At 38.0% G+C, this 26001-nt stretch overlaps 1 protein-coding gene across 8 annotated transcripts in view; it reads left to right on the top strand.

The window, feature by feature from the left end:
• Nucleotides 1-26001, top strand: part of LOC106872482 (ATP-dependent chromatin remodeler CHD9) — a 128408-nt gene that overhangs the window by 22853 nt on the left and 79554 nt on the right. For 6 of the 8 annotated variants that reach the window (XM_089364630.1, XM_089364627.1, XM_089364632.1 and 3 more), the window contains exons 2-4: nt 10565-10621; nt 20446-22832; nt 25006-25610. In XM_089364630.1, coding sequence (XP_089220756.1) covers nt 20592-22832; nt 25006-25610 — 2846 coding nt within the window. In that variant the 5' untranslated portion in view covers nt 10565-10621; nt 20446-20591. The remainder of the gene's footprint in view (nt 1-10564; nt 10622-20445; nt 22833-25005; nt 25611-26001) is intronic. The other 2 variants (XM_089364629.1, XM_089364625.1) reach the window with 1 other exon arrangement.

The raw sequence follows: 26001 nt of genomic DNA, 5'->3' as shown, positions 1-26001 counted from the left end.
AAACACATACATGCATACACCTACCAGTTTCACTCCCAAGGTGTGAGTCAAACTGCAGATGTAATAGATGAAACCATCCACAAAGTATTGAATCTTGAGCCATGTGGCCCTTGAAGTGAAATTCTTAATGATATGGCTAAGCCCCCATCCCCCTCTTGTTGCTTCATTTCTGCTTTCCCTGCTGGTATGGATTGGATATGGGTTATTTCTTCTAGATGGGCTGGAGGACCATATCTTTATTGAAGCTTCAAGTTTTTGCATGCTTTCTATAGCTGGATGCCCTTTCTAACACCATCCACTTCACAGAGTGTACTTGGTACATTTTATCATGGTAGCAGCATTAGAAAGAAATGCCATGTCCTTGACGAATCTGTCCTGTGCAGGAATACATTCTTTACTGTCCTAAATATATATGTAATGTACCACTTTTTTTTCCATTCTTTTTCTTTCGGTCACTCGCTTTCTTTTAATCAGACAATAATATTATAAATAATGAATAAAAAAAGAATTGTGTCAGATCTCTCTCTCCCTCTCTTTCGTAAACCTGTTTGTAAATATATGAACGAGTTTACTGTAGTTTATTGTGCATATCTATATACTTCTACTGTGTTCCTGGTTACTAATGGATTATCTGTTTGTGGGAAAGTTAGACCAATAGCAAGGAAAATGTGTGGAGTTTTCCAATTGCTCGTCTCCCCAAATCCACTCTTTAAACCTCACAAAAGTTTTGCCTGTAATTTATTGACCCTGCTATGGTACTCATTATAAAATCGCTTCTTTTCTCTCTCTCTCTCTCTCTTTCTCTCTCTCTCTCTCTCTCTTTTCTGCGCTCAAACGCATGCAAGCACACTATGTCTGTCTGTCTGTCTGCTTTTGTTTGTCTCTCCTGTCTTTCAACCTACATTCAACTGTGTTTGTACATGACCTGTTGCTCAAATAATGACAAGGAAATAAAACCAAATATGTAATTTCGGTTATAAGTACTGTAAACTCTTAAGTGCTCCATAAACTGTTCTGATAATGCCGATAGCAGCAGACTTTGCTGATTTCCACAGCAGAGCAGATAACGAGATTCGGTTTATTTCTGGTTTTAAGTTCAAAGATTACTGTTGCTTTTTCGGCTCATCATTGTCTTTGAGATGGTTTAGCTCCTGGATAATTTGACCAGAAGCATTCTTGGTTATCTTCTTTAAAGACAGTAAGATGTGACTTCAGGGAATTTGGCTGCTGTCTCTAGCAATTTGAGCAACTTTGTTGGGACTTCCTTGTTCTCTTTGCTGATGAGGGGCTTCTTCTTTTTCTGGATTTCATTGTAATTTCATTTATACCATGTCTCTTTCAACATAGTTACAGTAATTTTCATTGAGTTTCACATAATGGTAATTTGTGTCCTGCCCATTTCACCATGATGGTTATATCTGTGTTATGTCCATTTCAACATAATGGTCACCTTTATTGTGTCTCATTCGATCCACTGGTAGCCTCTCTCATGTCTCTTACAACAGTAATTTCTGTCAGGTCTACTTTGATTTAATTATAAAACAAAGCTACAGCAAAATGTGCCCCTGTCAGGCTTCAGACTCGTACAACACAAATTCAACACTATATAAAAGCTGAAAAGTCATTATATATTGTTGCAGTTGTTTACAACAATGGGTTGTACCTACTTATGGTGCTTATTGCAAGTAGAAATGAATGAATCAATAAGTGCCAAGTGTTTTAGCCATTCACATGTTATATCCACTTGTAACAGGATAGAAACCATAAATTCTTCAGCCACAAGTTGTTACATTTCAGTGCTTTTTCTGTAGGAAAAAGCACTTGTTATATAAACAGAAATATCATCTGGAGATTTAAGTTCATGTTCTTTAACACTTTACCGTAATTCTGTAGCTATTGTTATCAGTATTAATTCTGCTGATTCTGCCTGTGTTATCATTTGATGTTTGTCCACTACCTGCCTGTTTCATACTTAAACTTCTTGAACTTGGATTGCATACAGCTAACAATCATGTTGTCATGTTTTGTACTTATTGGTGCCATTTATTATGTATGTTTCTTTCTTAAGAATTGATCTATTTTCTGTTTCTGCTGTATGGTTGTAGTGTTGCTATTCTTGGCAGAATACCATCCGTTTTTATTCCATGTTTCTTCTCAAATTTTTAAAAATATGTCCTTTCTGTCTTGGTTACAAACTTCAGATAAATTTTTCCTTTTTGCTGCCATTTTATGATTATATTCCTCATCTCATCTGTTTCTATACTGTCTGGCTTGTTAGTTTGTTCAGTGTCTGTTTTTTTTGTTTTTTTTTCCTTTTTTCATGCTGGCATGAGTGGAGTGAGACTTTGTGAGGCAGCATGTCTGTGCCTTCTGCTTATGTTTCGATAAATTTATGTCTGCACAGAAATACTTGAAACAATGAGTAGAGTTTATATCATTGTTTGAAAATTGACTCCCTCTGCTGCTGACTTGACTTTCTCATCTGCTGTTGCTGCTATACAAGCGGGAAAATTGAAGTAGTGGCAAAGTCAGCTTCAACAAAATATGTATTTATGTTGAGATGGAGAGATTCAGAACTACAGTTCCTTCTTAATGCCATTTTAAACAACTGCAAAAAAAAAAAAAAAAAAAAAAATCGTGTATCTTAAAAAAAAAAAAAAAACACTTTAGGATTTTATTTTAAAAATGATTCATCTGTTGGCAGGTTTTTCGATCATATTTCAAATGGGAAGCTAAGAGATGAAATCTTCGATTTCCTACCAAACAAGTTATGACTAATCACTTTCCTTCCTCTCATCTATATAACATATCCTATCATCTATTTTTCTCACTCTTTGTTGGTGATTGAGTAATGCCAGTTGGATGCGCGCACACACACACACACACACACACACACACACACACACACACACACACACACACTGTTGGTGCTTGTTTTAAAGCCTCTTCATTTCTATCATATTTCCTCTCTCTTTCTCTCTCTGCCTGTCTCACTGTTTATACATATATATCTTATAGTTTGTGTGTGTGTGTGTGTGTGTGTGTGATCATCATATGTATGCATATCAATATATTTGTCTATTTGTCTCTATATATCTAGATGTCTGACTCTCTCTTGTATATATGTATATATATATGCACACACGTATATATAGTTGAAATTTATAGAAAGACAAAAGATAAAGACAGGTGTATGAACAACAAGCAAGTGTATTAGTTTGATGCTCGGGAAAATGAAAAAGTCTTTAATGTTTCAAGCCTACACTCCTCAACAGAAAGGAATAAAAGAAAATAAATAGAAAAACACTTGTGGATTTCAGCGGTCCGCCATGGCAATATATATATATATATATATATATATATATATATATATATATATATGTGTGTATATATATATATGTGTGTATATATATATATGTGTGTATATATATATATATGTGTGTATATATATATGTGTGTATATATATATATGTGTATATATATATATGTGTATATATATGTATGTGTATATATATGTATGTATGTATGTATGTATATATATATATATATATATATATATATAGAGAGAGAGAGAGAGAGAGAGAGAGAGAGAGAGAGGAGCTCCCAGGGGCATCTCGTCTTTAATTCCTGTGTTATTGCCTGGAGGACTATGATAAATAGGAGGGGGCTGAGGACTGAACCTTGGTGGACCCCTACCTCTGTCTGGAATTCTTCACTGTACTCGTTGCCAACCCTCACCTTACTGACAGCGTCTCTGTACATGGCTTGCACAGCTCTCACTAACCATTCATCTATCCCTAGTTTCCTCATTGACCACCAGATAAGGGATCAGGGGACCCTGTCAAAGGCTTTCTCCATGTCAACGAAAGCCAGGTACAGAGGTTTATCTTTGGCTAGGTATTTCTCCTGCAGCTGTCTTACCAGGAATATAGCATCAGTGGTGCTTTACCCTGGCACAAACCCAAACTGCATCTCATCTAAACTGACTCTCTCCCTAATTAGTTGGGCTATGACCCTCTCCGTGACTTTCATTACCTGATCCAGCATCTTGATACCTCTGTAATTATTTGTATCTAAAGCGTCACCTTTACCTTTGTAGCAGTTGATTATGATGCTGCTACACCAGTCATTGGGTATGATTCCTTCGTCTATCACCTGGTTAACAATACAGGTGACTAAGCTATAACCGACACTGCCAGATATTTTGAGCATCTCTGCGGTGATTCCTGATGGGCCGGGGGCTTTCCCTGTCTTCATACTCTTAATTGCTTTATCTACCATGGTACTGTCAACTCGGATAGCTGGTTCCTCAGTTGGGTCGACATTCGGCAGACTCTCTTTCTCCCATTCATTCTCTTTATTGAGCAATCTTTCATAGTGGCGTCTTCAAACCTCTTTCTTAGCAGCCTTGTTTAGTGCAAGTGAACCATCATCCATGCAAACACATTTCTCTCCCATGACATCACGATTCTCTCTCACACACTGTCTTGCAACACGAAATACCTCATGTCTTTGGTCCTCACAGCGCAGAACATTGGCAAATTTTTTCTTATCTGCTTCCCCTCTGGCTTAATAAACCTGTCGCTTAGCTTCCCTTCTGGCAGTCTAATACAATTCCCTGCTACCACCGTTCTTCCAGTCCTTCCAAGCCTGTTTCTTTTGTCTAATAGCCCTGTCTACAACATTGTTCCACCACCACCACGTTATTTTGGGTCGAGAGGGGACTTTGCACCATCCATAGATCTGGTCAGTGGCCGTCAGCAGGTTGTCCCGTAGAAACCTCCAGTTGTCTTCTACATCGTGTGAAGCTATATCCCCTTCTATTTCGTCAAAGGCTTTGAGTAATAAGTCTCTAAATCTTTGTCTATTGACAGGATCTTTAGGCTTCCAGACCCTTCTCCTCCATGCTGGTCGTTTTTGGAGCAACCACTTAGCCCTGATTCTGAAGTCACTAACTACTAGTCTATGTTGTGGGGTACATTCTTCGCCTGGGAAGGTTTTGGCATTTATAAGCAGCCATCTTTCCCTTTTCCTGGCGAGGATGTTGTCAATTTGGCTAGTGTGTCTGCCAGAACGGTAGGTGATTAGGTGACTGGCAGGTTTCCTGAAGTTAGTATTGCAAACCATAAGGTCATTTGCATCACAGAACTCCAGCAGCCTGGTTCCCACCTCATTGCAGGAACCAAAACCATAGCCTCCATGTACGCCATGGTGTATGAACAGCCATGCTACATGACAGTGAAACATGGGCCATGACTGCTGAGGACATGCGTAAGCTCGCAAGGAATGATGCCAGTATGCTCCGATGGATGAGTAATGTCAGTGTGCATACACGACAGAGTGTAAGTGCCTTGAGAGAAAAGTTGACCCTAACAAGCATTAGTTGTGATGTGCGAGAGAGATGATTGCGCTGATATGGTCATGTGGCGAGAATGGATGAGGATAGCTGTGTGCAAAAGTGCCACACCCTAGCGGTTGAGGGAACCTGTGGAAGAGGTAGACTCAGGAAGACCTGGGATGAGGTGGTGAGGCACAACCTTCGAACATTAGGCTTCACCGAGGCAATGACTAGTGACCGAGCCCTTTGGAAATATGCCGTGCATGAGAAGACCCAGCAAGCCAAGTGAGACCATAATCCGAGACCTCTGCCAGGGGTGTAGCCAGCCCACTTATGCATTGCCCCTTGCCCTGCTCAATTTTCTGATGTAGTTGACACCACCGTCTTAATCTTCGGTATATTTCATCCTACTGCAAGCATTTGAACCAAGTTTTCATTTTGAATTGGGGTTTCTTTTTCCTCTTTCCCTCCACCGTTAATGGAATGGGGGTTTGCTCTGTCAAATATGATATGTGCTGCCCTTCTTCCTCTGACTTTGGCCATAAAATAATATCAACAAAGCAAAACATATCTTGTAGAAGAAGGTCAGAAAACTTCAAAGCTCAAGTATTGGTACTAAAAATAGAAATTATTTGTCTTGTTGTGCAGCTAAATTGGTCAACCCTAATCTAGCTGTCCCATGTCACTCACATAAGTTGTTGACCAAACTATTAGATGCAAGCCACAAATTTGTTCTTCCAGTTGTAAAGGTTTCTTTTGCTTGTGGATACAGTTGTTTGAACTGATACCGTCAGAAGCTGGTAATTTGGTTGAAACAGGGTTTGAACTGAGAAGAAACAGAGCCAATACAATAAGGAATTCCAGTCTGGCACTAAAAATGTAGTTTTCTTACAGAGATACAGAATCTTTTGGAGGTTTGCTGCAAGAGAAACGGTAGAGTGTAGCAGTCATTCCTTTCCCATGTAGAGATTCCATATTTAACTTGCTAGAAATCACTTGCTTACACAATTTAAAAAAAGGGAAGGATATTCTTTTGCTTGTTTCTGCCATTGGACTGTGGCCATGCTGGGGCACCACCTTGAAAGGTTTTGTTGAGCAAATTGACTCCAGTCAATATTTTTTTTTAAAGCTTTGTATTTATTCTATCAACAAACCAACACTGGTTGTCAACCTTTTGGGGGCCAACACAAAGACACCACCACACACACACACACACACACACCCATGATGGGCTTCTTTCAGTTTCTGTCTACCAAATCTACTCACAAGTCTTTGGTTGGCTTGAAGCTATAATAGAAGGCGCTTGCCCAAGGTGCCATGCAGTGGGACTGAACCCGGAACCCTGTGATTAGGAAGTAAGCTTCTTACCACACAGCTACCACACAATTTGGTTAAATGTTTGTAAGATATCAGAAAGATGGGATGAGGTTGGCATGACTGGATTGTCTTTGATCATAAGTCTGCTTCATCACAGCTGACAGCATGAAAAAGTCTGTAAATGAAGCATGGCTAGGATGTTTGCAATATAAGTAGTGGTGGTGGTGGTGGTGGTGGAATAGTAAATGCTGCGGGGAGAGAGGGAGGGAGGGGTTATAGTGCAGTTTACCTGCAACTCTGATAACCCACCTCTTTCTTTCTTTTTTTTTTTTTCTAAACTGATATTAGAAAGAAAACTAGGTGTAGGGATGTGGTGTTATGAGACAGCCTCTCAAGAGAAAACCCATAATGAACATCTGTAAATAGACATAGGAGTATAGTGTAGCACTCAGAAGTGTTGCCTATTTGTTTGTTTGTTTATTTATTAGCAGAAATGGTCCACATTTTTGACTCAGAACTTTTAAGACTCCTGGCTTCCTTTTCTTTTTCATTGAATGACTGTCCTTCATTCCATCAGTCTATACTTTTTTTTTTTTTTTTTTTTTTTTTTTTTTTGCAAAAGGTTGGGTGTTGTTTAAGTGATATTTGGCTGCTATTTTTTGCAGTATTGTGGATTGATAATATTTATTATGCCTTTTGCTAGGAAATCTAAGACAAATGTCTTTGGCAGGGACTGGTCCTTGTAGAGAGCTAATTTCTTCACTGTAGTCAGTGACCACATCATTCTCTATCAAATACTGTTGGACCCTGCTCTAACCTGGTTCTTTGTAATATAAATTTTGCAGTGCAGTTGGCATTTTTTATTGTAACCAAGTTTGCTTCACTTTTATTTCTAATTTTGTGAATGAAGGAATGAATATCACACAATCTGATTTCTCTTCTTCCTCTCTCAAACTTGTAGCCTTGTAATAGTCTCTACCTCCCCCCCTCTCTCTCTCTGCTGCTGCTTTTTCTTCTCCACCTTACAATGACGAAAGCTTGTGTTTTAAATGTCTTTGTAAAAGTATTTTAGTTGCTTTTTATTCATTTAGCTTTCATTCAGTTTTTTTCTTCCTTTTTTTTTGTTGTTGTTGTCATTTTACTTCACTTACAATTAATTAGCTTTGATTATGCTGTTTTAATTACCTTCTTATTCTTTTTAACAGTGAGCAAAAAAAAAAATAGCTATAGAGCAATTTTTTTCTTTTTTATGTCTACCATCTGTACTGTCAGCAAAAGCTGTTCTGTTGAGTTCTTTGTTTAGAAGCAGTAAGTTCTCTGTACAATGAGGTTGTGATTTAATATCAGTTCTTGACTTCTACATTTGAAGTCAATAGCACTAATCACCAATTGATGGATACCACTGATTAGAAATAGGAACGCAGGCTCGTGTGTTACAGCCATGTGGTTCTTGCTCTGATCTCACCTTGTTATTGTTAATGTCTTAGGAGTGGAGATTGGAAGCTGTGTGGAAACCCCATGTTGCACATGTGTGTGTATATCTTTCGCTAAGTGCTATCATTGAAAGATGTGCATATTGGCAGGAAACAGAAGAATTAGCGCTTTTGAATAAAGAATTCTCTGTATGAAATTTATTCCAAGTTGCACATATCCTTTGTCACTGTTGCCATCAGAAATACAGTAAATCCATGATTGATCGGATGGAAGCCTGCAGTCATCAGATGTAAAATAAACGAATAAAATACTTGACGTTTGGCTCCAGGTTGTGTGGTACATTATTTCTTGTATTCTATTGAAGGTTAGTGGTAGGGGTAAAAGTGACGTTTTCGGGGAGAATCCGGGTGTCAACAAAGATTAGTTGAACAGTCTATTTCGGAGAACTTTTGACTGAGAGAGGGCTGTTGCCCTTGGGGGCTGGAATAATTCTGGATCTGTGGAATTCCATGGACAGTTTTTTTTTTTGTGATGTTTTTTTTTTCTTAATTTTTTTACACAATTTATGTACCCTACCAAACATTGTGTTGAATACTGCCCTCTGTAATTTTCTCTTTGTCTTTGAGCCTTTTCTGGCTAATAAAGGAATTATTTTTATTATTGAGTGAGAGAGCAGTGCATGCCATCAAAGTGACACTGGGGTGCAAATATATGAACCCCAATGTACCCATCATGACTACCTGTAGTGTTATTTTCTGTATGTTGTATATATTTGTAAGTCCTGGTGTTTTTGTTATGTATTTGAATATTTTTTTATCATACCTAATGCACCTATGATAGGAATTGTTTCTGTTTTTAGATTTCACATTCGAGTTACCTCAAATGCAAATGCTGTCATGCAAGCGCTGGCTTTCATTTCCAATCTTCTGTGAGGACATGCTTGGTTTTATGGGGAAATATTACTTTACAGGCAAGAGTTAGTGACAAGAAGGACATCTGGCTGTAGAAAATCTGCCTCAGCAGATTCCATGTGACCCATGTGAGTTTGGAAAAGTGGACATTGAACTTAGCCCCAGAAATTGATAAAGTGATGATAGTCTCTTGTAGTCTGAGAAAGACGGTTCTGCAATTTCGTGCACAAAAGAATTGTTTATAGTGATCCAATATTTGTGCTGTACATCAGCTCCCTACCTCCATCAAATTGGTGTTGCCCTGAACAGGTGTACAGGTGTACCACACGTCAGGTGTTGGGAGTGATTGCAGAACTATGTGAGATGAAGTGTTTTGCTGAAGAACGCAATGCACCACCTGGTCCAGGATTTGAAACCACATTCTCATGATCATGAATACATCACTCTAACCACCAGGCTATGCTGGTTCACATGATTGATACCTGACAAAATACAAATGTTGATATAATTGACTATAACTGTTGACTAAAGGTGTTGTTGTTGTTGTTGTTGTTGTTGTTGCATATCTAAACCAGTCAAAGAATGCAAATATTTAAACCATTTGATACTTATTAATTCTGCTTAATTGTATTATTCAATTCTTTTTCTTTTTAATTTAGTTTTGTTGAGTTGGATTAGTGACAATTATTGAATTAGTATTTTGATGAAAAATAGGAATTTGCATGTTTTTTTTCTTTCTTTCCTATTTTTGTTTTAATTGGTGACAATCTTCGTCATAGGGTATATATCTGTTTGTGTGTCTGTATGTTTTGTTTCTGTGTGTGTGTGTGTGTGTGCGTGTGCATAGGCACACAAATAATCATGGGTATAGCATGGCTGAATGTTTAAAAAGTTTGCTTCTCAACCAAGAGACCCTGGTTTCAATCCCTCTTTGTGGGCAGATAGAAACGACAGAGATTTGTTGTAGTTTAGAGTAGCCATGGAGAAACTTTACCCCACAAGATTTTCTAACTGGCACATCAATGAAAAATTACCTTGAAGTTTTTTTTTACTAGTATGCCTACTTGTTGATGACCCATGTCTCTCTACAATATTCATCATTAAAACCTGCAAAGACTCGTGTGTGTGTGTGTGTGTGTGTGTGTGTGTGTGTGTGTGTGTATTTGTCTGAATAGCTAGTGGGGTGGCATCATTCAGATAACAGTGCAAGGAAGCACATTGTGACCAATGATGTATAATATTTGATAGTCGGATCAGTACAGTGATAAAAAGAAAATATTATCCTACAGACTGTAGACATGCTACACTATATTTAATGGCTTCATCAAAAATATTTTTGATGTTATTTATATGATAAAACATGTCTACAAGCTATAAAATATTCTTGATAAGTATAGTACACTCTGTGTGGCAACTGTTTGGAATCCTTTCTTGAATTTGGGATTAGATGTAACTATTTATATAATAATGCTGTTTGTATGTATGCATATGTAATGTTTTAACATCATCCTTGGTCTGGCTTTATCCTTTCATATACATTCTGTTACAATGTCTATTTCTTCAGATTATCAAGAAACAATGGTGTCGTTCATATGCCTTATCTAAAAAAATTAAATACTAGGTAAGGATTTCACTTTCTTTCTTTGTTTCTTGTTCATAATTTTTTTACCCTCTATATTTACTATCCTGTGTTACAACTGTGTTTGGGGTTTGAACTGGGTAGAGTAACTAGGTGGAGAGGGCGCCAAGCTTTATAACTGATGAGCCGTGTGTGTTTTATATATTTGGTTTGATTCTTAATGTTTAATTCTTTATGATGGGATTATATCTAAAATGGAAATGAATGTTGCAGGTGAAAGAAAAACTCCACAATATGGAATAAGTTGGTGTACCATGGCAATGAGAAAGCAATCTGACATTTGGACAAGTTCCTATCAGAAATACTGGCTCTCTTCCCTTCATTGTCTTCCCCTTGGTAGACTAACTTTATTCCAGTGAAGTTTTTGTACTTACCACTTGCCAATGCAGACTGTCTCTTATTTCCTTGTATTTTACTATTTAGCTTCAAAGACAGTAGGCTGGCTTCTCGTCCTCATTTATTTAATCACCTGAATCTACAGCTATGCAGTGTCTTGTGAAATCATTTGCTGTTATCAGGAGAACTAAATCATGGCAGTGATAAGCTATCGCTATAAAATAAACTCTAAATGGAATTGGTACTATGCTATGATGTAAAAAAGAAGTTAGTGTTTAAGGTGTGCGTGTAATTCTGCTGTTGGATACATGTAGTTTATGTAACAGTATTTTGATATCTGAATAGATAAAAATGGTGATCTTCAAATGACACACACAACTATAAATACACATGAAAGTCTTATCTGCTTGATCATTTGGACACAAGACCACCACCATCTGACTCCAACCCTTACTTGTTTCTCTGCAAGGAAGATACTTTGTTCTCATCTTTGCATGTCAAACAGATGCCAGATGTTTTGATTATGGGAGATGCAAACATCATTGTGGAAGTGGTGTTAATGCAGAAGCATCTACACACACACACACAACATCAGTCATGCATAAACTCTCTAAAAGAAGACTCCACTAAAAGGATGGACAGCAATTATAGATCAGTGACTAGTTGTCACTTTCAAAACTATACATTCTGCACAGGAATTTGGCAACACCACCTCCAGCCGAACAATTATTCTGTGTTGATGAAGGGAAATAACCTGGAAATCGCAGTACACAGATATTGTTTTGAGCTGAGTGGGGGTGCTAGATTCCCTTGTTCGAAAATATGAGGACACAGATCGTGTTGTATAGCCAGCTGGAGACAATGTCTCCTGCGGCTAAATTACAGCAACATTCGTCCTAAACCAGGACTGCCATGTTATGTTGGCAAATTATCTTTACTACAAGATGAAATATGTTATTTGAATTTTAATACAAAAAATGTTGGGGTCACATTAAATTCAAGATTTCGTTGTTCTCGAGTCAATAGAGTAAGTCTTATCAATCAAGAGCAGGTGTAGTCCAACAAGTTTCCATGCTGTTCCTACCTTTACTCAAGTTCACTCACATGTTTTCGGTTGACCTGTTGTAGAAACCTGAATCCCAGTCACATTATGGCTTCAAACTTGGGAAGTATCTAATTCTTAAGCAGATGGCCATACCTTTGCTACACTGAAGAGAACTGAAGAAAGTTATGTGGCGATGGTGTTAAGAAAGTAGTATTATCCCAGGGAGGTAAAGATGGTTATGTTACTAAATTGAAATGCATGTTCAAACCTTGCTTCAGTCAACCTCAAATAAATACCACTTACTGCAGCACATATAGGCACACACATTCACTGCAAAAGGATATGTATATTGATTTTCCCCTCACAAATGCTTCCACATGTTAGTCATCAATAAGTAGCATCTTTTCTAGAAGACCAAAGACAGACAATGAGCTTATAGAAAGACATTACTAAAACTTTTAATTTAATTACTTTCTGTAATTGATTCTCTCCAGTTTGCTAACGTGGTATTTAGACAGACTTTCAGCATCTTGTATCAATTAGATTATTTTACTTAATTCAACCCATCTTCTTTTTCCCTCTCAAATTGAGCGTGTGCTTCTGTTTGGCCCAATATTTTATCATCAACATCAGCAATGTTCACTTCAGTGGGATTTGAACTTGGAATATAAAAAGCCAGAAAAATACTGCAATGCTAATAATTTTGCTGAAGTAACACAAACAACAACAAAAATATGTTTTCTTTTATTCATTTCAGTCATTTGACTGCAGCCATGCTGGAGCACTGCCTTTAGTCGAGCAAATCGACCCCAGGACTTATTCTCTGTAAGCCTAGTACTTATTCTATCGTTACAGAGATGTAAACACACCAGCATCGGTTGTCAAGCGATGTTGGGGGGACAGACACAAACACACACACACACACACACACACACACACACACACACACAGATATACGACGGGCTTCTTTCAGTTTCTGTCTACCAAATCTACTCACAAGGCATTGGTTGGCCCAAGGCTATAGTAGAAGACACTTGCCCAAGGTGCCATGCAGTGGGGCTGAACCCGGAACCATGTGGTTGATAAGCAAGCTACTTACCACACAGCCACTCCTGCTATGTATTTAATTTAAAAATTTTCTGCTGGTATTTCGGCACTGAGTTGGCAGAATTATTAGCAAACCAAACAGATTGCTTCATGATATTTCTTCTGGCGCTTTATGTTCTGAGTTCAAACTCTGCCGAGGTTGACTTTGCCTTTCATCCTTTCAAGGTCATTGAAATAAGTGCAAATTGAATCCTGGGGTTGATGTAATGACTCTTTCCCTCCCTCAAAATTTCTTGTGACTGTATTACAAAGGATTATTTGATATGGAAATCATTTTAAATAATGTAATTTTTGTGCAAAGTGTCCTGATCGAATATTTGCAAGTGATCTATAGATTTTGCACAGTAGGAGTCCTACTTCAATCTAACCTGTCACGTTAGTTTTGTCTGGTGTAGATTAAATGCAAGATAATTTAATTGCCACACATGACATCTAGTGTTACATTAGATTGAAGTATGATAGTCACTGCGCTAGAGCTGTAGGTCACTTGTAAGTATTCATTCAGGTGATCTGTGTTGCTAAGATTGTGTCTTTACCTTTTCTTAAATATAACACCATTGTTACCCCAAACCCAAGTGAAATACTGTTTAGAGTGTGTGTGTGTGTGTGTGTGTATTTTGTGTTAGTCTGTTTGAGGTGTGGGGAGAGGGAGAGAGTGTCAGTGATATTTAGATGATGTTATAATACTGTTTTAGTGTTTAGTTGAGGTTGCTAGTAATTCATGTGAGTGTTTGGATATTAACTGCAAGAGTTGGGCTATCAGATTATAACCATGAATTATGTCTCTTGGTATGTCTGGGAATAGTTTTGCACTTTCTAATATCTTCTAATCAGTTGTTAGTGGAGTTTCTTTCTCAGGTTTGCTTTTGTAGACTTACAACAACAAAAGATAATGAAGTAGAGCAGATTGCTTTTGTCCAGCCTTAGATGTGTTTTCTTCAGTTTTCAGATTTAGAATTTAAAATGTGTGGTGCCATTTGATAGGTGATTTCTTGAGGGTGATTTCACTGTTCACAGAGGCAAGGACTAATGACCGACACCGTCAAGCCTAGTGAAATCGTAGTCATGGCTGATGCTGGTGTCGTGTAACTGGCACCTGCGCTGGTGGCATGTAAAGAGGACCTTTCGAGCGCTGGACCTCAGGGAGGCAAAGTGGCTGACTTCCTTTTGAGCTTTGGACCTCAGGGAGACAAAGTGGCTGAGTTCCTTTTGAGCTTTGGACCTCAGGGAGACAAAGTGGCTGAGTTCCTTTTGAGCTTTGGACCTCAGGGAGACAAAGTGGCTGAGTTCCTTTTGAGCGTTGGACCTCAGGGAGACAAAGTGGCTGAGTTCCTTTTGAGCTTTGGACCTCAGGGAGACAAAGTGGCTGAGTTCCTTTCAAGCGTTGGGCCTCACAGAAGCAATGATCAAGACCTTTGGCATTATGTCATGTTTGAGAAGAAGATCCATCAAGCTGAGCAAAATCGCAGTGGTGGCAGATACTGGTGTCATGTAAATGGCACCCATGCTGATCAAATGTAAAAGCACTCGTTACACTCTTGGAGTGGTTGGCGTAGAAACCATGCCAAATCAGACTGGTGTCTGGTGCAGCCTTCCAGCTTATGAGCCCTGGTCAAATCATCCAACCCATATCAGCATGGACAATGGACGTTAAATGATGAGGAGGAGGATTTAAACTTATGTGAATACATTGAAGCTTCAATGTGTGTGTGTGTGTGTGTGTGTGTGTGTGTGTGTGTGTGTGTGTGTCCGTCCATTCAAATTCCATTCAAGTCAATTCTATGGCACTGATTTCAAGAATTTGTGCCTTCTATCATGGCTTCAGTTTGAATCAAGCCTTGTGGATGAAGTTTAGAACATGAAAACTGTGCAGAAGCCTATTAGATGAACTGTACTGTAACTTGTGTAGTAGACTGTCATATGTTTAGCATCACCAACAACCTTGAGCCGGGTAGATTTTAAGCATTTGCATTAAGTCTTTTAGTCTAAGGATGACTTAATATTTTCATTGACTACTTTTTGCTGCACAAACCAAAGAATTATATTGTTTTTCTTCCTTTTCCATATTAGCTCTAGAAGTCATGCTGCCTCTTGGATGGGCTGCTCTTGTATTTTGAAGATTCAGCCTTGTTGCAGGTCTGAAATTCCAGCAACTATTATTAACTTTATTGGCTTAAGATAGGTATTTGGCAGTGTTCCTCAAGGGTCTCAGTGAAGCATCTCTAAAACCTGTGGGATTCTGGAGAACTACATCTCAGTCTTTAGAAACTTTTATCTTGAGTTCAATTGTTGTGTAAAGACAGAAAATTGAAACAACAGTTGCTTTGACATCATCACTGAAGTTCACCAAGGGCACACTCTGTCACAATTCCTTTCTTTTAATCATGGATTTCATCACCAAAAACAAAAAAAAAAAGAAAAGAAGACAAAGCAGTCAGTTGTAAAGAATTGATTAATAGGTAGAAAAATTAGAGATGGTTTTGTATTGTATTATTGGCAGGATTTAGAGACAGTCTGCTTGAGCTGACTCAACTCCAGAGTAAAGTGGCAAGAAAACTGAACTGGAAAGGAACACGAAAAAAGACAAAGGCCATGAAGAATAGTGGGGGAAAGTTTGATAGCTGAAGATCTTCATTGTTGAAGTTACGAACCTATCTGCATACTTTAGCAGTGTTCTGTGATAATAGAGATGCTGGAACTGATTTCAGTTGCAGAATTAGAATCGCACAATAGCAATAGTTTTACAAATGTACAAAATCTGGTTCTATGAACAGCCATGATACCAACAGCAAGATTCACTAGCACAATATCCAGTGTACTACCAATGGTGCTTATTTTGCAAGTGAAATGTGGAAGAAAACTGAATGTCTTTCAAGAAATGTGTTTAAGGAAAATCTTGAGAATTACTGTAAGCATTTTAGAAATTAAGAAAGTCTTAAGAAGAGCATCATTATGAAACTTTCAAAACATAATATCAGAACAAAGAATCTGTCTGTCTGTCTGGTGACATCTTGAGGAAGCTAGAGCATTGGGTGTGCAATAGTAGCCCTGAGAAGGAAACCCAACAATAGGGAAAATGAGGAAGAGCTGAAAGGCTCTCAAGTGACACTGGGGAAACAGAAACATATTAACTCCTCGGAAATACTAGAGGAGAGACAATTGCCATTTGATGAGGATGGACTCAGTGAAAAGCAACATGGTAAAAGGTAATCCAGAATCTATCAGTTCAATAACTGTTTGGTTTTCATGCTTCTACTTGAAAATGTGTGAATAAACAATGGAAGATGTGTTTGGTATGTTTCTGTGCATGTGTGTATGTTCTTTTGTGAAGTTTCATGTAAATACTTGCTCTGAGTATTGAATATATTTTGGTAGCAAGTTTGAGGTATTTTGTCTTTGCCTTCTGATTAGTCTTACTATGATTAACAAACCTATTGATTGATTCAAATCTAGGTGTGTATATGTATGTGTGTGTGTGTGTGTATGTGTCTTTGTTACTGTTACTAAATTACTGTTTTTCTGGCTCCCATATCTTTACATCATATAAAAACAGTCAAACTTAGTGTCCAGCTTTTTGTCTTCATTTTCTTTTCCTTCTTATTTTGTTTTAGTTTGTATTTTCCATTCAGTTTTACTTTCCCCAAACATCATCATCATCATAATACCTGGCAAGCAGGCACACACTTTCTCTTAGATATATTTTCTCTTAGATATATTTTCTCTTAGATATATTTTCTCTTCCGTAAAGATGTTCTCCACATCTCGTTTATTTTCTCTTTGTATTTCTACACTTAACTCAAACTCGCCTTCTTTTCCTCAATGAGCCACATGACTAATTACTTTTAAATTCAGATCCACTTAGTAATATTAAAATGTTAATTACCATGTAAGTGTGCCAAGCAAACCACACCTTTTACACACACTAAGACACACCTTATTCCTTTGGGACTGAACATGTAAACATTATATCACTATTTATTCTATTCTGAATCACTGATTTATTTCACTGTCTTGAGTATATTGTGTTGGAAGTGCCAAACCTGTAGGTGCCACCTGCCCACCACAGTGATTAACAAATTACTGGCTTTTTTTTTCTTTCTGGGAATGTATTTACTTTATTATTACTTGATTTTTTTTTTTTTTCCTCTCAATTTTAGTTATTTTATATTTTTTTTGCATCAAGATTCCATTGAAATGACTGTTTTATTTTATTTATAAGTTTTCTTTGTTGTTCTGGAACAGTCAAAAATGATCTCTGCTCACATAGACTTTGTTGTATCATGTATATACTCGTCTGTTTTGATGAACTCTTTGCTGAGACAGCACAATGTTTGTTCCTCTGAGCAAGATATTTAATTGGTGAGCGTGCTCAATAAGCTCAACAAGTAATCAGTGCTATGACTTTTTGTCAATTAAGACAAACAAGAATAATGAACTTCAATACACCACATTAAAAAAAATGGGAATATTTACAAGTTATTTCACAAGAGTTGGTGACTTTTTTACCTCATCAGCCACTGTTGAACTTAAGACATTTTTTCAGCATCATGAGTGATTAGTCTATAAGTTAAGCAAAGAAGGAGAAAGGAACATAATAGTTACTTTGTGTATCAATGAGAAATAATAATAAAGTGAGTGAAGGGAACCCTCAATATATGCCAACTTATACTAGGGAGGTGTGTAAGGTGGGATGCGTAAATACATGCCAGGAGATATTTAGTAGGTACACACACGCAGAGGAACTTGGGTGTAAACTTAGTACGATTTTATTTGATTTAAATAACAAACAGACATGTTCTGCAGTTGTCAGCCTGTTTTGAGAATTGATTGAATAGAAGAAAACTGTGGGAAAGGCTCATAGTATTATCATCAACATATTTCTTTGTATTTCTACTTCCTTGTTCTCTCAATGCTTTTATCCAACTACAAGCTCACTATTGAGCTGCATCACCCCAGATCATGCATTTGGTACTTTGGCCAATCCTTTCTTTTCAAAATTGCTCTTCTTTAGAACTTCTCCACTTGTTAACGCAATTGCTGTAATGCAGTAGACTTTTCCTTTCCCCTTTCTGTGGGGTGGGGAATGGGATAGAATAAATTACCAATCAAATGTTTAGTGCTGATATAATTTGGTTGTTCTTTCACACCAAAGTTTGTAGTGGACTTATGCCTGTGTTGTAAATTGTAGTTGTTATTATCCTGGTTGTTAGATTACCAGAAATACTAGTGTCATTAATTAAATAATTAGCAATTTTGGCAGGCTAATGAGGGAGCCTGTTCATGGTCACAGTTTCTGCTACAAGTAGCAGTTAAATCCTTGTTAAACCTCACCCTATCATCTTTAATAAGGAAATAACACAGTGGATAAAGTAGTCTAAGACATACCCCTAAAAGGTCTGATTGGTCATGTCTGGAATGCCTTTCATTATAGACTGTTCAATTAAGGATTGACCTACGGCCAAACAATAACAATAATATTATTTTAAATCTGCTCAAATCTTGCTGTAGTTCACATCACCTTAAAATAGGTTCCAATACTATTGGTGTCTTATGATTGGATAAAAAGTCAATCATTGAAGAGGAAGAAATATAGTGAAATGGAATTAATTCTTAGTATTTTATTGTTGAAGAAGAGAAACAGAGAGGAGTTCATTTTGATGTGTGATGGAGTGTATGGTTTATGCAATTTATTTCAATGTCTTAAGCTTTGACTTCAAATTGTGTTGGAATTCACATAACTGACCATCTGTAGTTATTTAAATAAGTACCTGCTATACACATGGGTTCTTTTAATTGACTATACTCATGTCATACAAATTTGATGTGGTACCTAATGAAAAGATTACATTGCTCTATCTCTTGCTGGCTTAACTCTGAAGTATTTGGTCACAGCCTGCAATAGGAACAACTCTTGTTAATAAAGTGTTTCCTTAGGTCACAGTGCTGAAGTGAAGTTCTGTTGGCCTACGACATGTTAAAAGTGATTCTTATCATTGTTTCATTTAACCTTTTGGCAATTAAACTAGCCACATTTGGCTCAAATATTTTACCTGTTTATGCAAATGACCTTATGGTTTGTAATACTAACTTAAGGAAACCTGCCAGTCACCTATTCTCCTACACACTAGTCAGGTTGATTACATCCTCGTCAGGAAACAGGAAAGACGGCTACTTATAAATGTCAAAACCTTCCCAGGTGAAGAATGCACCCCACAACATAGTTTAGTAGTTAGTGACTTCAGGATCAGGGCTAAATGGATGCCCAGAAGACAACCAGCATGGAGAAGAAGGGTCTGGAAGCTTAAGGATCCTGTGAATGGACAGACATTTAGAGACGTATTACTTGAAGCTTTTGACAAAATAGAGGAGGATATGGCATTACATAATGTGGAAGACAACTGGAGGTTCGTATGGGACAATCTATTGAGGGCTACTGACTAGATCAGTGGATGGTGCAAAGTCCCCTCTTGACCTAAGGTAATGTGGTGGTGGGACAATGTAGTTGACAGGGCCATTAGGGAAAAGAAACAGGTAACTAAAGATCATTTAATGTATTTATTTTGGCACAAAGCCAGCAGTTTCGGGGAGGAAGTAAATCAATTACATGAACCTCAATGCTCAACTGGTATTTATTTTATCAACCCTGAAGAAATGAAAGGCAAAGTTGACCTTGGTGGAATTTGAACTCAGAACACAAAGCTGGATGAAATTCTGCTAAGCATTTTGCTTGGCATGCTAACAACTTTGCCAGTTTGCTGTTCTGTTTAGAGAATATAATAATGGCCACCATTTTCAAGCTTGTTGTTTTGTATTGAATTTCTTGTCTTATACCTGAGTGAAATCTATAATATGATTTTAAGAACTCTCATTTGAAACATTTTTAAAGAGTTAATATTTCATCTCAAGTTTATTGTTTCTGTCTTTGGATTTCTGTCTTTGGATTTCTGTCTTTGGATTTCTGTCTTTGGATTTCTGTCTTTGGATTTCTGTCTTTGGATTTCTGTCTTTGGATTTCTGTCTTTGGATTTCTGTCTTTGGATTTCTGTCTTTGGATTTCTGTCTTTGGATTTCTGTCTTTGGATTTCTGTCTTTGGATTTCTGTCTTTGGATTTCTGTCTTTGGATTTCTGTCTTTGGATTTCTGTCTTTGGATTTCTGTCTTTGGATTTCTGTCTTTGGATTTCTGTCTTTGGATTTCTGTCTTTGGATTTCTGTCTTTGGATTTCTGTCTTTGGATTTCTGTCTTTGGATTTCTTCTTTCAAAGTGTTTGTTTATGCATGGAAATTATTTCATAATGTTTACAATTTATATTTTTCAGGTTAAGAATTTGTGGTAGAATTCTTTTTTATTCTGTACCAATGAAATCTAGCGATGATCTCTTTGGAATACATTTGATTTAAACATTCTTCGATTCTGTCAGCCAACAGCATCATTTAAAGAGTGAAAGAGAAAGCAAAAGAGAAAATGACTGACTCGGCTGACATGTTGGATTTGTACCTGGATGATGTTGACGTTTGTCCGACTCCTAGTCTCTTGGATGGAGTCTCTGACGATAATGGTGTGCTCTCCCCGGGATTAGAACATGGCTTGTCTTCAGCACTTGCTCAGGATGACCCATTACAGCAGTCACCATTTAGCCAGATATCTGGCCTGGCCTCATCGACACAGTTCGATTTCAGTCAGTTTGTTACCCCCAAGCTTCATCACATCAGCGATCCATCCCTAGGGGGTAGTCAGAACTTAATTGGCCAGACACCTCCTCACCAATCATTAGGGAACTCTAACCCACTTCTCCAGACTGCTAATCAGTACAACACATTTAATATCACTACTGGCCAAGTCATACAACAACAACAGCAGCAGCAGCAACAACAACAACAGCAACAGCAACAACAACTTGATTTAGTCCAAAATTCTGTCTGGAATACGGCATCACAGGCCAGCAACTGTTTCTTACAAACCACCCAACAGACTCAAGTATCGATGGAAGAGGTGCCGCAAGACAATGCTAATACTACCAACCTGAATACATCGACATACTTAACACATCACGACTATGCGTTGCCAGCCACGCAGCAACCACTGGCTCGGCTCTCTCACTTCCCGGACAATGCTGACCCATCCAATCAAGCCTCGTTGCTCTCAGCAACACTTCAGTCTACTTCCACACCTTCTAACCCACTTCTTAGCACTGTGCCTATCACTGCAACAAATGTTGCAAACTCTCTTAACCACATACAACAACAACAACAACAACAGCAGCAACAGCAGCAGCAGCAACAAACATTGTTTCCTTCAAACTCTCAGGTAGCTCTTGCTGCATCTGACATTACAGTAAACAGTTACAGTACTATTCCCTCACAACAACTGCCTCATACTTTTAGTCAGACAGACTTCCTGGACACCACAGCCCATAATACTCAACAGTTACTGCAGCAGCAGCAACAACAACAACAGCAGCAGCAGCAACAACAACAACAGTTACTGCAACAGCAGCAGCCACTACAGCAACAAGTATGCAATGGACCAGCTATGTTGACCTCAGGGACCAGCCAGCAGCAAGTGGTGGTCAGTAACACGGCAGCTAGTAACATTGTCCAACAATATACGTTCCCTACAATCCGAAATCAGTCATTGCAACCATCATCACAGCCTGCCAGTGGATCTCAGTCTATTGTGACGACAGACCAGTTGAGTCACTTTGACTCTGGCCATGCTACCGTGCAGCAAAACGCTCAGTATCAGGCCACTGAGCTGCAGCCACAACAAGCGCAACAGCAGTGCGTTAGTCTAGCCACAATAGCATCTTCACCGAGGACTGCACCACCACCATCTCAGTCAGGACTGGATCACATCACCAACCCAACTCAAATAACTTTCAAACAGGCCAGCTTCCAGCAGCTGGAACAGTTAGTAAGTAATAGCTTAAATTCCAATTTACAAAATCCTCAAAGCAATTCCACTAGCAACATCATAATGCAAGCGCCGTTGCTAGGCAACCAGGTTGATGCAACAGTTACTTTGGCCCAAACTACACCAGTGTCAAACATTACTACTTACGTTACGAATGGTTTCCAAGGAACCGCTTCGAGCAGTATCGGAAACAGCTCCATGCCAACTGTCACCAGCAGCACCACAGCTGTCACCACCAAGTTAAACCGGTCTATTGGATTAGTATTAAATGCTGCAAATCTACAGGTATGCAGTGCTTTAGGGCCTAATCAATCGAAATGTGTGATTATCCCTTGTACACCAGCAACTGCTCAGACAACAAATAACCAACAACAACAACAACAACAAATTCAGATATCTGACAATGGTACACAGCTCCGGGCTGTGCCTTCTTCTACCACAACTACATACAGTAATATTGTTAAAATTCAACCTCATGGTCAGTTAGGTAAAGGGCAGCAAATTCATTTGATACGAACTGGCCAATCAGGCCAGGTGTTGCAGATTCAAACACAGGCCCCATCTCAAACAGCATTGCCTTTAAACCAATTATTGACTTCAAATCTTGCCCAATTGGTCACAACTGATCAAGTGGGTTCAACCTCGGATGTTAACCTTCAGGCTACTACCCTCACCAATCGCATTGGACAACCCATTCAATTGGCAACTGTGAACTCACAACAGCCTGTAGCATCACAGCCAACGTCCATTGTGCTCACAACAACACCTCAAGCTATTTTTACCCCTGCAAGAGTAAGATATGTTTTCTGTTTTTTCCTCTATTCTTATTGCTTCTCCTCCTCTTCACACACTCTTCATCTTTTTTTCCCTATTCTCTCTTTCTCTTTTCCTTTCTCTTCTTTTTTTCTTTATTTCTTTCGGTATTTTTATATATTTTATTTCACATTTTTACACTTTGTCACTTGTTTTCTTTCAGCTCAGACAGGGATCTTATTAAGGATATTTGTATGGGAATTTGTCTTTAAAAACTAAAGGACTTTCCAGTTGGATGCTCTTTCACAAATTCTAACTGTAAACTAATAATATAAAAAAATATGTGTACACACACACACTGCTTTGTTTTATTACATATGTTTACAAATAATGCAGATAAAAAAAACAAAGTACATATAATTACATGCAACAAGTGTGTGGATATAGGAAGCTGTAACATTCATCCCTTTTCTAAAGGAATTAAAAGCACTGTTGAGCTGTTTCAGCCCCAAATAGAAATGTGTCTTCACTGGCCCACATTAACATACACCTGGGGTAGTCATTCATTAGGACTTGATGCAAAATGCTTTGAGACGTTTGCTCAGGGTTTCTGTGCTTTTGGTTCAAACCTCACAGCAGTCAGTTTTGCTTTCAAAGTCATCTTGAATGCTTGGCATGACAGATTGTTACAGAAAGTTCAAGTAAATGGGACCAGTGCCATTACTGTCACAAAGGAATGCTCCAATTAGTCCTTTTGATGTTAAACCTCACCCCCCACCATACTCTAAGTCCTGGTAAATTAACATGATGTTCTTCTATGATATACAGATTCTCAGGTCCTCAATAGGTGCATCTGCAATGGTTAATCAAGCCGTTTCATTTCAATGTAGTCTCATCACGCCAATCTTTGTTAGAAAGTGTGCATTCTCTACACATTTCGCCACCTACCACTCACAAAATTCCATTCTTCAGTTTGGATCTTCTTCAAGGAAAGCACGGACTATTCTTGGAATGTAACCTTTTCCAACGGCAGCACTTCAGAATACTATTGATGCTTGATTTTGAAATGCCTATCTAACAACTTGGCTTGCTGCTCATATTTTCTTGAATTCTGCCAACACATTTCTAATACCTGCCCTTTTTTGCTTTGTGGGGCTCTTCAATGTCCATGGCTTTCAGGAACATTTCTTGTGGCCATTCTGAACACTTCCGTCTGCTCCAGACTTATCTCTAATTCAAGGGATGGTAAGCCACCATCGGCAGATCTGCTTGAAATTCCCTCTTAAACTGACTTTGCACTTTGTGGGTTTTTAGACCTCCAGTTGCTACTTCAGGATAAATTTTAGACTGGCTCCTTTCAATATTTTTAATGGGTTAAGTTTTAAAAATGGAGTTATTAGCCATTCAAGTGTGTTTACATTTTGTTTCCTGATCACATAGTTCTGGGTTCAGTCCCATTGCATGGCATCTTGGGTAAATGTTTTATACTATAGCCCAGGGCCAATTAAAGCCTTATAAGTGGATTTGGTAGATGGAAACTGAAAGAAGTCCCTTATATATATATGTGTGTGTGTGTGTGTTTGCATGTTACTATCTCCTTGCCTTGATATTGCATAATAATTGTAAACAGGTGTCTCTGTCATGCAAGCAGTGTCCTTTGTTTCCAATCTTCCATGAAAATGTGTCTGGTCATGAGGAAAAATTACCTTATTTGGAAATAGGTATGGGTTAGTGACAAGAAGGGCATCCAACTGTTGAAAATTTGCCTCAACAAATTCTGCCTTATCTCTGTGATGATGTTACAGATGATGATATATGCTTTTTTTTTTTGGTTTTAGTTAATTAAACAGCATCTATTTTTGGGAACTACACACACACACACACACACACACACACACACACACACACACACACACACTGTTTATTCCATAATGACACTGAGAATAAGCAATTTTTATTATTTTTCTGTGATGTTTATTATTATCATTATTTATATTGAACTTGTATTTACATCAGAAATCCTTGAATATTACTTGACATGAATTCAGAAGAAACAGTTGATACATATTGACTGAGATTTATGAATTAGGCATTAAAATAAATGTTTTTGATTTGAATAACCTTGATTGGTTGATTGATTGTTTAATATAAAAACTACTTGAGGTTATGTTTTGTTTTTGAATTAAAGGTTTCTTTATTCTCTTTTCATCAGACAATCCAAGTAAGCAATGCCAACAGTCTAGTGCCTTCTCAGCTACAGCCTGGAACCACTGCTAAAGTGATGACTGTAGCTAAGTCTTCTGTCCCTTCTTCAGCAACCGGTGTTCCCATAGGTCAGCAGACATTTATGATAACATCTGCTTCAGGTGCATTGTCCAAATTGCAAGCCAGTGGTGGCACTGTTGAGGTGACCAGTGTCAGTACACCAAAAACACAACCACGGACGAAAGTAATTAGCTTGACGGTGAGACCATCGACAAATAAAGCGTCTACATCAACATCCACGTCGACGTCGACGTTGACAACACCTAAGCCTGAGAGAAAGCGAAACACAACTTCAAAGAGCAAGAAAAAGACGTACAAAACTCCTCAGGACAAGGCTGATGAAATAATTGCACAAGCTCTGGTGGATGCTCAGCAGAAAGGGATTACTCAGATACCACGTGTGGTCCGTGTTGCTGGAGCTACCTCTGACAAGAAAGAAGACTCAGCTGAAAAGTTGGAGAAACCCAAAAAGAAACGGGAACGTAAGCCGAAAGTTCCGAAAGAGAGAAAACTTAAATCAGGGAAAAGGTCTAAAGCTGCGAAGAAGAAACGGTAAGTTCTGTAACTCTTTGAATTAACGTCTCCTCTATCTCTAATTTATAAATCTATCAATCTCTTATATATACATTCACACGTGTGTGTATACATATAGATGTTATATAATATTATATATATACACAAAATACATGCTATATGGAAAGTTTTACTCAAAAGTTGGTGACATTCTGTTCTCTAAATAGTTTTTTTTTTTTTTAAATAGCTAATAACTTTAAAAAAAATCTTTCTTTAAATATGAGGGTGAGTCAAAAAGTAATGCCATTTTGTTTAGGACAGGTATAATTACCAACACAGGAACATGTGTCATACATCAAAATGAAGCTGGTCCTCTGTGGATCACATCCCTACTTCTCAACAAATTTAGCACCTTCAGACTATCATTTCT

The sequence above is a fragment of the Octopus bimaculoides genome, chromosome 16, assembly GCF_046866305.1.
Source record: "Octopus bimaculoides isolate indiv1 chromosome 16, ASM4686630v1, whole genome shotgun sequence".
In the NCBI taxonomy this organism is placed as follows: Eukaryota; Metazoa; Mollusca; class Cephalopoda; order Octopoda; family Octopodidae; genus Octopus; species Octopus bimaculoides.
This window is presented reverse-complemented; position numbering and strand designations above follow the sequence as displayed.